At 38.5% G+C, this 12334-nt stretch overlaps 1 protein-coding gene across 1 annotated transcript; it reads left to right on the forward strand.

Annotated features, from left to right (window-relative positions):
- Positions 1-9577: 9577 nt before the first annotated feature.
- Positions 9578-12333, forward strand: LOC116842243 (zinc finger protein 512B-like). Its single transcript, XM_032811163.1, has 3 exons — positions 9578-9642; positions 10891-11064; positions 11558-12333. The coding sequence occupies exons 1-3, from the start codon at positions 9604-9606 to the stop codon at positions 11975-11977; spliced, it is 633 nt and encodes a 210-aa protein (XP_032667054.1). The 5' UTR covers positions 9578-9603; the 3' UTR covers positions 11978-12333.
- Position 12334: the final 1 nt, after the last annotated feature.

The following is a 12334-nucleotide window of genomic DNA, read 5'->3' on the forward strand; positions in this document are numbered from 1 at the left end:
TAATCAAGATAAGATAAAAGATAAGAAAAATCTTCTTAAATCTTCTTAACTTATTCTCTTCAATTTAAATCGCAATATAACACATTTTTGTTTTATAAAGCTTACAAGACTTGAAATGGGAATTAAATGGAATCTCTTTAAGTTTTCCACTCAGAATTACGTAGTTAAGACGTTACACGTCTAATTTGAAAATCACGATTTAATTCTTAGACAAATCATAGATTAAATCTGATTTCGCAAGTTTTCCTAAAGACATTACCAGAACTTTTACCAGACTTTTACTAGAACTCCTAATTTTGCTAGAGAGTTAGATTCCACCTAGACAATTTTCTACGCGCGTTGAATGAAGACGTTCGGTCAGCTCTCGAAACATCTGACACTCGAGATATCAATATTCATATCCCCTCATCGTTCCGAGTTATATCTCCACAATTCGCGTTCCGCGATCGCGTTGCGTAACGTTGCGCCGCGGACAATTCATTACATGGAAGTTCGGAGTGCGCGCTTGCATCTGTGAAAGCGTTAAGAGGGACATTTCTGTGCGCGTATGTAAATCATCGAGAAATCGCAATCACAGCTTCGTCCCTCCTCCTCCTCCTCCTCCTCCTCCTCGTCGGCGGTCGGATCGGAGCGCATAATGAGGCGGGTTGCAAAAAGGAAGAAAAATTCAAAACTGGGCAAGGCGCGCTCGGCCATTTTAATGGGATTTGTCGCGGCGGCGATTAATCGTACAAATTGTCGTGCCCGGCTTTGTTCGGCGTGAGATTTCTCGGCGCGCACTTTCACCTTATTGAAGTTTTTCGGAGCTTTTGTCTATGCACACGACGAGACGCCTGGCGAAATCGCGCTCTTCCGTCCCGACGAGAGCGCGATCGATTGTATCCGGCAAAATCGAGATATGAAAGTCTCATATTGAATCGTGCGAATATTATTGAACGGTGTCCTTCTAATATTTAATTGATAATTTGACACTACGCGCGACGATGCACTGAGAAAAAGTACTTGAAAATTTATTTGTGAAATATAAAGTTCACTTCTGGGAAACAAAGTTTATTTCTGTGAAATAAGCTTTACCTCTTACAAATAAATTTTCAACTGTTTTTCCTTAGTGCGATTACCTGTCTTCATTACTTGTAATATGCGAGTTATATTTATCAGAAGAGTGAAAGAATTTCACCAGATCTTCGATCTGTATTCAAATTTTTAAAAAAATTTAATCTTTTGAAATTAATGAATTAACTTTTTTTGCAATAGATGTTATTATTCAAACAAGTTATTTATCATAAGTCAACAGAATATTTTACAATTTCTACGAAGTACTATATTACATTATACATACAGTTGAACCATGTTTGATTGAGAAAAAGAAATGCAAGAAATTTTCATATCTTTCATAGGTCATTGCTAAGATCATGGTGCCATCTATGCATGATAACATAGCAGATTTTCAATTTCGCCTGTGTACGCGTTTCTTGCGATACACCTGTGAACCGATACTGCATGCCGTCAGGAGAAATAAACTGAACTGAATAAGAATTGTTGCAAAATAAAAAATGAGGGAACATTATCCGCTTTCTCTAACTTCATTCTAACAATTAAATTTCCTTCACTTTCCAGTTCCTAAATTTATCATCTCTCCATCCTGTGTTTTACATGAAATTATGATTAATACAGCCTCTTAAAACAGTAGGAAAATAACAACGCGGAGAAATTGTCAATTAATCGCAATTGAAATGAGAAATCGAAAATAATGAAAAAAAATGAAAGTTGAAACACGCTGCTGTTGCGGTGAAATGACAAACGATGTCATTTGAAATTAATAGAAATTAATTAGTGTTAGTTGACTGAAATGTCTTGAGATTAGATTCCCTGATTCACATCTCTAAATCGTGAAAAATTGAAAATGGATCGTTCAAGTTGTTGTAAATCACAAATTCATCAAGAGATGACTTCGATATCACTTGTATACAAAGCTGATGTCCTTTTGCTTTGCTTAGCAAACGCACTCTTTGTATTTCTTACACTGGTCCTCGTCAATTTGTACTCTAAGTGTCCAATAAAGTATTATCATTATTATTATGTTCAATGAAAAATTGCTGGATAATTTTTCCGCGCTATTATCTCTAATTCCACTTTTTAGAGAAGATCGCGTCAATCGAGGACCGATTTGATAATGAATCGGTTTTCGGATTGCGCTCGCGATTTGCGAGGCGTGTAATTTACGACGACAAGCGAGCAAGAAAGCACCTCGATAAAACAGGCCGGGCGCTATTAACCGTCCCGTAGCGTGGTAGCGCGGCTTTTCGATACGCAGCAGGCAAAACTGGAATTTGCGGTTTTTGCGGTGAGAGTGCCAATCAATCCAATGAACTGATGATCCTCCAACCGCTCAAAAATGTGCACGCACGATCGTATACGGGGTGTCCTGCAATCTCGCGATCCGAATCTCAGCGAAACGCGGCTTCCGCGGCGAAGCCGATTTTCCCTCGGCGGCTATCCCGAACTACGGGCGATTGAAAAGGAACAGCAAGAAAGATGATTGGCGAATTGAATCACGAAGATGAACCGGCAAAGAGATCAAAGACAACTTGGAGTTGCGAAAAATGTCTTAAGATGTCTTAGTAATAGAAAATAAGGACTTCCTTGTTTAGAAAGTGTCATTACTTTTGATATGTTAATCTTTTTTTTAAATGAGGTTACACAGCATTAAACGAAGATGAATTATTCGCAAGGATATATTTTATATGATTCAACGAGGAAAAACGTGTTCTTATTATTCAAAAATAATTTCTAATAAAAAATAATTAAAAATAATGGAAAGCTCCAAATATTGGATTAAGAATGTTTCTTAATGCGTGTTATATTCCAGATTCCTCTATCTACTTGAAACTGACAACCAAATTTGATACTCAAATTGACAACCATGGTTATACGAGTATGTATAAAACAATCACTGGTTCATATATAAGTATATAATTCTGTTAGAACATTCAAGTCTTGAATTCCAATGATGTTATAATTTTGTTTAAATATTATAAGTCTCATAAAAAGCATGATACGATTATTTTGATAACAATGGTATCTTCTTGAACTTAAAAATATCACATTTCAAACCTAATATTTTCTTAATGCAAATTATCTTTGCATAAGAAGAACGGATTTCTCTCCGTTGAATCATATTTTCTTGCCATCTTCTTATTCTCACGTCTATTTAACGTTATCTCATTGAAACTTTAACATGTCAAAGATAAAGATATTTTCCAAACAAGAACGTCCTTTTTTGCTGTGTATGAAATGTAGCTTTCGCTAAATTCTCGCGTGCCACTGAAAAGTTCTCGTTGACGTGAAAGTTCGCGTTCGCTACGCCCACCGAACGATTCGCACAACTAAACCATATTCGATACACGTGGCAATGATTACTCTATGTAATGATTCCATAAAAAGACTCGTGAAAAAATTCCGTTCGATTTTGAGGTCAAATTTAATTTCGCCGCATTCGAGATAAAATTATTTAATAAAATTACTTATCAACGAAGCAAATAATCGCCGTCGTGGTCAACGATCCTTCGCCAACGTTCGGGCAGCAGCAAATTATCATCATTGCATGAGATGTGCGCGAAATTATTTCTCGACGAAGAGACCAAACATTTTGATTGACGTGATGTTTCGTTGAATACGACTCGTTTGCGTGAAAACAATTTCTAGGGGAGAGAATCCTTTGATCCTTCACGAACTCGGATTTACATAATTATTAAAGCAAATTTGCATGATAATCGCGTGTCGAAGTGCGTCTCACGGACGATAAAATTTTAATAAGAAATCCCGCCAACATTATCCCTCGTCGAATTCTCGGACGATTCAACCTGATTTTTTTTCCCACCTGTCATTAACGTTCATCAGCGGACAATTATTTGCCGGAGTCCTTGTCTGCTGAGTCGATCCTTGATTTGTACATTTTGCACCTCTGCTCCTTTCTCCGAGTTCGCTGAAAGAGAGTCCCGCGCAAAAATGTGCTTCTCTGTTATTGGCTATTTGTGTTCGGTCACGTGTTCACATTAACAGGTAGGTGAAGGTACCGCGGAAGTCGAAGCACCTTTTTCCACATCCGCTCACTTCCGCATCCGCCGCGACGACGACGCCGCAAGTTTAAACAGCGATATTATCGCAAATTGAATTCTAACTAGCTTTTCGGACTACTCGTCTTCAAATTGTCATCGAGTGTCCCTCCGAAAGATTTGCAGATGAGTCCAGGTCTTTACACTTCCAGCAATGCCGTCTATATTGTATGTACGCACAGAAAAATACATATTGCTCTCAAATAAATGTTACTTACTCCAATTATTTAATATAAGTCTACATATATCCTCAAATTTGTCATAAGCTCTCATAAATATCAAATTGTTTATATTAATACACATATTTTCATACTGTGAAAAAATATTTTTTAAATAAGAAAACGTACATTTCTTTATAACTCTTCAGCTTTTCAAGCAAGTGCTTGTATTATTTGAATAAAAAAGTTTTGAGTTAAGTAAATATGTATCCCATCAAATAACATTTTTTATTTTTTACATATTTCCTTCTTTCTATGTAAGTTAGGGTTTCAAGAATATTAAATTAAAACGAAGATTCGATTTACTTATTACATAAAAAGTAGAGTTCTCTTGTGATGAGAAAAAATTATTCTTTTCAATAAATGACAATGCGAGAAATTCTCCAAAAGTGATGAGAAAATGTTAAGTCTCTTTAGTATCAAGAAGATATTGTGAAACATAACTATTGTTGAAGATAACTATTACGTAAAAAATAACACCAAGTTGGTGCAAAAGGTTTGTCGTACTTGTCAGATTAAATAGAAAACAAAGTATCCAACTTGGAAAATTCGGAAGATTTTTACGAATAAAATGAACAACTCGACTCGGTACTCCTCTAGATATCTAACTCAGGATCCGAGTTATTTCTTTTTTAATATCTAAACATTCTAGGAAAATTTAATAGAAAAATGACGAATTAATCTGATACTTTCCTCAAACTGAAAATCGTATTCTCTCCGAGAAGTTCCGTCCACGTACCACAGATCGTCGATCGAAATCGGCTGTTGCGGAGAACAAAGGATCAATTATCGGTGATTTTGTGTTGCGGCATCCCTCTCGTCGCGATTTTATCGAAGCTCCTGCAGGATCGAAAGGAGACGATCGTGCGTGCGCGGCCCCGGTAACGAGAACAAAAACCGGTCCGGCGGACAAAGGCAAAAGTAAAATTATTTGCGCGGTCCTTTCTTTCTCCTCTCACTTTCAATGAAAGTCGGCAAATCCGCGGCCGCTGGTCGGCTTCGTGCTACGCAAGAATCGGAAATTGACGCGCTTTTAATGAGCGCGCGTGCGAAGATGATCGCATTTGGGTTTATGTGCGTGTGTATATGTGAATATATAACGCAGCCGTTCGAAATCCACTCGAATCGCTCACATAATTCGCTGACGAGGTTAACGTTAATCAATCTGGGTTTACAGGTGAACGTGCGATAGACGCAGGTGAAATAGCGCGGATATGGGCTTAATCGCGCACGCTACGATCGGCTCGATTCCGCCGTTTTCCGCAGATCGGCGATCAATTGGTCATTTGCATCTCGCGCCGACGCAAACGCGAGAAACCAATTCTCGATTTTTAATACAGCGGCGAAGTGACGGATAATGGCAGGAAAAGCGAGAAAACGAGTTATCTTTCGTTATCCTAGTAATACACGAAGTTATTACGACCAAATATAAGTACACTAAAAGTAAAAATATTTTTAAAAATATATTTATTCGGCAGGTAATTTTTATCATTTTCCGTTATCCTAATAACACGAAGTCATCACGACCAAATATAAGTATACTGAAAGTGAAAATATCTTAAAATGTATATTTACTCGGCAAGTAACATTTATTTGTAAAATAAAAATTTGTTTTACAGAAATGATCTTTATATTTCCCAAATAAATGTTCAAATATTCTTTTCTCAACATAACATGATTACTAAAAGTTACTAATTACTGATAACATATTTACATAAAATTTAAACTCTTACTTAAAAAGAATAAATAATTATTTTTATGAAAAGTATGATAATTTTAGAAAATTATATATTTTAAAATATTTTTAGCAAAAAAAATATATATTTTCTTACTTGAAAGAAATTTTGTATTAATGTAAAATATGTATTACAAGTCAAGTAAACATGTTATTAGTAGTTAGTAACAATCGAACAAATATATCTTACTTTTTAGATATTTTTATTCTCACAGTCGCGACATCGGGTGCACAAATGTATAATATACGGCGTAACAAAAGCGCGGAATGATTGCTGCAAACATTGCACCGGAAACTGCAGCCCAGGAGTCCAGTGCGTGTGAACTGAAGGTATCAATTATAATTTAATCTAAATCGCCTTGCTTGTCCTCATTAGTCAAACTCATTCTGATTTTGCTCGCGGTTTCAGTAACCGTTAATTTCTTCGTTAAAACGGTGTTGGGTTTCGCCGCGGTTTTTGCTTTCGTTGTTTTTCTCTTAGTCTCCGTGATCTCAGTCGAACACTGGTAACACAATGCCGGCGTGCGATATAAATAAGTATACGAGCGGTTTGGTCTCGTTGAGAATCTCCGCAGGAGAAAGCGCAAACTGAGCTCGCGTGTTTATCGTGGAAAAAAGCGGAGCGCAAAATGACACAATCCGATATGCCTGAGTGAATATTCCTACCCATCCCGTTAACTCTAGAGAGATTTTGCTCTCTAAATTTCATGTCAATTACATTATAAGTAAATAATTGTTAGCATTCATTGTTAGTCAACGTGTAATTAATTATTAATAAGACGACAGATAAGTTTGAATTAAATTGGATTATATACCAATTTATAAATTAAATAGACAAATTATTAAATGAATTAGATAAATGATCGGATAGAGATGTGATATTGCAATAATATTGCAATAATATTGCAAATATAAATACAACACTGAGAAAATAAATATTTAAAAGAAATATTCGATGGGTACACTGAAAAAAAATATTTGAAAATTATTTGTGGGGGATAAAAGTTCTTTTCACTATAAACTTTATAAATAAACTTTACATCTCACAAATAAATTTTCAGAAATTTTTTATTTTATCAATTAATTTCATCGATCAATGAAAAAGACACGGTAAAAACGCGTGAAAACGCGATTAACATTAACGATTGGAATTAACGTTGGAAATTTTGATGATGTTTATAATTTCAACGAGAGAGGGAAGCCATCGCGCGTTGTCAGTTGACAATGCACTCGCACAGAACCAACGCATCGCCGGCCGCGAATTTTGCCTCCGCGTGGTAAACGCGCCGCGCCGGTGGAGGCAAACCGGTGAATCGGTAGATCGGTCCTGTTACTTTGTGAGTTTCCGTCGCCTTTCTTCGGCGATAGTCCTTTCACTCTCGTCCACGTTCGCAAATCCGCGTCACACCCGGCCCGCCTGTGCTTTTCAAATCGCGGCGTTCCCCGTTACGATGTTGCGCTCGTTTCACGCGGAAATGGCGCGGTGAGCCGCGTATCAAAATTATTACTTCCTATCCATAAGTGATTCCGCACTGCCGGTTGCACGGATTACCTAATGAGGAACTGCGATCTCGTAAACGCGATTTTCATCGAGGAATTGGAAAATTGCTGCTTGAATCTTATATCTCGACAATCATCGACATATATGACACATAAATTAATTTTATCAAGACAAAAATATATTGATTAAATCGTGGAAAAATCGAATTTATTACGTATAAAGAAAAGTTCAACGATATTTCACACATACACATACATTTGAATACGTGATAATATATTTAATATCGTGATAAGCAACCACTAAGTGATAAATAATAAGTAATTACGATAAGCAATATAGTCGATTTTTCTCTTCTCCAGTTCTTCTCTTATATCTAAGGATCGTAACTTTCTCCTATCCTGTTCGCCATAAATTGCAATCCTCCGTTGCCCTGAAGCAGTCCCAACAGGAGGCAGCAACAATTTATTGTACTTGATCAGCCTAATGGTTTGGCGGTCATCATTTGCTTTTCACGTTGTCAGATTATTAATCTTTCGAGACTGTCGCAAGATATATATGCAATAAACAGTGACTAATAAGTAATTATGATAAATAATAAGCAATCATCTCTTCTATTAATCCGTCAATACTGTCACTTTCATTTTCGCCACAATGTATCTTGGTATCACAAACTGGAACTTACTGTTTTCGAAATGCAAAAGCTTTTTGCTTGAGTGTCGTTTAAACCTACGATATATCAGTCTTGTATTGACACACAGAACTCTGAACTTCATTGATGCTATCCTCATCAATTCGTTGCATTAGTATTTGCCTCACATATCTTCTCTCATCAATTCGCCTCTTAGGCAACTGCATTTACGTCGCTTTAATTGTGACTTCTCATTCATCTCTTTGATTACTTGTACGATTTTATATCCTCTCTCTGTATATTTCTCTTCCTGACCGCCAATGCTTACTTTTTTACTTTGTCTTTTTTTTATGTCGTACTTTCTCTTTTGCGTGGAAGCCAGCTGTATTTTTTCTGTCTCGAGTATTGTTCTAATAAGAAAAATTATATCTTGTAACATAACAAAGTACTTCTCTTACTTTCATACTACATTCCCCTAAAATTTTGCTCCATTAAATAATTTGATAGATAAAAAATGTTTGAAAAATAAAAAAATATTTATTCAGTGGGCACTAACAACATATAATAATAATAATAATAATAACTTTATTGGTAAAAATAAAAAGAGAGAAGATAAAAGAGAGAAAGTTATATATATGTAATATAATTTTTAAAGTATTTAAAAAAGTTATAATTATATAATATAACATATAATACAATATATATAATATGTGATTAGAAAGTAAGGTAGCTTGTATTTTTAATATTATTTATACATTATATATTTACTAACATATATACTTTTATGCTGAGAAAGATTGTTTCCAAATGTAAAAATATATACTTCTTTAAAACTAGTTTTCCGTGGATTTTCATGATTTATCTTATTATAATAAAGAATTCAGATTCAAATCAATGTAGCCGTTAAATAAATATTTTTTTAATTTTGCGACATATATTTAAGGGACGAGCGGACGTTGGCGGTTACCTATAATTTCCAGGGCAATTTTCGCGAGATGCGCGCGACGGGAGATCGACTGGTCGGTCGCGCTGGTCCGATCGGCGAGGGTGTGCCTCCTCTCGTGACCGCGAAACGGTCGATCTCGATCTCGCAGGCCGGCTCGTCGGGACCTTTTACCGGCGATCTCCTCCGCGCCGTCGGGCCCACCATCTAGGTTCGTCGAACCCGCGGCGCGAGAGAGGAGCACTAATCGCAAAAAGGAAACGACGCAAAGAGGAAAAAAGAACCGTGGAGGAGATGGAGACGAGATCGAGCGAACGTGAGGCCAGTCGGAAAGAGAGCGAACGAGCGGGTGCTTTCTTCGAGTGCACACCGATCACGGTGAAGGTCCTCGTATATAAGCCACCGTAGACGCTTCTACAATAGTCAGTGCGGCTCGTCCCATTGGAAACGCCATCCGATCCCGATGCACACACCGCAGCGCGAGATGATCGCATTACGAGTTGTAAGTCACCGCCATGCCAGCCACCGCCTCTCAAAAAATCGATCCGTCGCGCGGCACGGAAATTTCGACGAGAAAGCTTGCGAAATCGTGCTGGTTGTCTCGCGGGCACATCCTCTTTCGCGCGAAATTCTGTGACGAAACGTGTTCGATAAGGTGACATCCGATCTCGAGATCGTATCAAAATCGCAAGGAACACGTTCGAGATTTTCCGCTCCGGCTCCGAACGCCCAGATCTACTGGTCGCTGTATGTCGGGATCTAAGAAGAGAGATCGTGAAATGTGAACTCTGTGATCGATATTCGGGCGGAAATTCAAGAATATTTGCTTGGTTATATTATGGTTATATAATGGTCTGGTGAACTCTTTGTTTTTTTAGGTGGTAACTTTCTCTGGTTTCGCGCGATTTAGACGTTTGCTTGAGTCATTTTGTAATGTAGCTGTTAGTCATTATATCTTTATATGATTATATACTTGTATAATTGTATGATTATAAATTTATAATTTTATAATTTGTTAGAATTATAAAATTGAAATTATATTTATATTTATGTTCACACATATTTATTAGATTTTAGAATTTCAAATATTTGAAATTTAGCATTGTAGACAGACATACTTTCTTTCTCTAGTACATTTTTTTATAAATTTATATTAAAAATTGAACAATTAAAATAAATTCGGTTCAATTCGAATAGTAATTTGCAAAACGACGGTGTTTTAATTTTGTTTTATTTTGCGACTCAAATATCTACTAGAATTGTTTTATAATTAAACACATAAAAATTGTTTAATATATATAATATATGTATATATATATATATATATATATATAATTATATAATTATGCACTTATAGTTATACATATAATCTGTTAGAATTAAAATTATATTCGTATTTACATATCTGTTAGAGATTTTAGGATTTCAAATATTTGAAAAGTTTAGCATTGCAGATGGGGGACATTTTCCCTCTCCAGTACATTTTTCTTACGAATTCGCGTTTGGACAATTAAAAGTAAATTCGGTTAAACTCGGACGGTAATTTGCGGGACAACGATCTACGTTTCAATATGGTTTCCCTCCGCCCGCAATATCGATCAGAGACTAATTTAAGGCTTAAGAATCCCGCCGGCAATTTGCTCTTTTTGGCCATATTAGCCGCAGTCCCGCAGACGGTCGCTCGTCATCTGTCAGGCGTACGTCGGGCGACGGGTTCGTTACGCTCTCATCAACGATTACACCTTTGCAGTTTTTATTCACACTGGCGGCGGCGGTCACGGCGAGACCCTCGTTCGAAGGCCACGGTCTCCTGGACGAGCCGAAGCTCATCTCGCAGTCAATACATCTGCACGAGGTACCGACCAAGATCATCAAGGTCACCAAGACGGTAGCTATCAAGGTCCCCGTGCCGTATCCCGTTAAGGTGAGCAACGGCGACTTCGTGGAAAACGAAAGCTCGCCAATTAACGATCGAAAGTATCGACCGACTTTGTGCTTAATTAAACTGCTCGCAGAAGTCTCTATCAAAGAGTATCATTCGTCGCGCGTGCGTGTGCCTGGAAACGTGAAAGCCAATAGAGCGCACATAAAAAGAAATTGCTTACCTCGACTTTTTGCGACTTCCTTTCGTGTGTCGAGATATTCGCGAGGAGTGAAACCTGAAACCTGCAAAAAAGTTTGAAGAACTTAATTTCACTTATAACTTAATTTAGAATTCAAATATATTTAAGTAAATATACGTCATTAGTACTCACCGAATATTTTCTATTTTTCCGACATTTTCTCTTCTCAGTATGGAAGCTACTTGGTTTCTATTAACTAAACACTTTTACTTTAAAGCCGCGACTATCTCGGGTTTGGCTGTTTCCACGTTCTAATCACGATTAATCGGCCGCGCGCTTTTCTCTCCGTTCCAGGTGCCCCATCACATTCCATTTCCGGTGCCAGTGAAACATCCCGTGGCGATCCCGGTGCCGCAGATAGTGAAAGTGCCGCAGCACGTGCCGGTGCCGGTGGAGAAGCCGGTCCCGGTGGAGCTGCACCAGCAGATACCGCTGGTGGTGTCGAAGCCGGTGCCGATACTGCATCCGGTGCCGGTGCCGCATCCGGTCACGCTCACCAAGCCGATCTTCATCCCGGTGCCGAAGACGATCCCGATCCCGCACTCGGCCCACGACGACGTCGGGGGAGACGACGGGGGAGACGATCACGTCGGCCACGAGACCAACTACGGCAACTATGCCGTGAACGTCCAGTCCCACGGAGCGGTGTACGATCAGCGAAACGGCGATCAGGCGCACTTTCAACCCTCCCAGCCCGACTACTCGGATCATTAACTTTCGAAATGTGACGGACTGACGGCTCGGCAGGTATCGGCGACGAGGGTGCGGCGGGCCCGAAAGGAGCGGTCAGTCATCGGCGAGGATGCACGGCACGGGTGATCGCCTCGAAAGCGGCTCGAGCTAAACGTCAAAATGCGAGGCAAGTACTCGGCGAGAGCGACGGCTTGTCTTGGAAACTTGACTCGCGCCGCTTTCATGATCGATCGCTCGCCAAGTGCCGTCGTCTCGCGAGCTGGAATCGGATAGTTCGGCCAGCAGCGATCTTGGCCACGTTTTGGATGAGAAAGAGAGAGAGAGAGAGAGAGAGAGAGAGAGAGAGAGAGAGAGAGAGAGAGAGAGAGAGCGAGAGAG

This window comes from Odontomachus brunneus, unplaced genomic scaffold (genome assembly GCF_010583005.1).
Source record: "Odontomachus brunneus isolate Ranch 3 - 2012 unplaced genomic scaffold, Obru_v1 Obru_scaffold_023, whole genome shotgun sequence".
NCBI lineage: Eukaryota > Metazoa > Arthropoda > Insecta > Hymenoptera > Formicidae > Odontomachus > Odontomachus brunneus.

Bases quoted from the DNA above. Each gene is read 5' to 3' on its own strand.
- LOC116842243 (XM_032811163.1), top strand. From the start codon at position 9,604: ATGCACACACCGCAGCGCGAGATGATCGCATTACGAGTT. The intron at 9,643-10,890 runs GTAAGTCACCGC...ACACCTTTGCAG, and splicing joins AGATGATCGCATTACGAGTT to TTTTTATTCACACTGGCGGC. The intron at 11,065-11,557 runs GTGAGCAACGGC...TCTCCGTTCCAG, and splicing joins CCGTGCCGTATCCCGTTAAG to GTGCCCCATCACATTCCATT.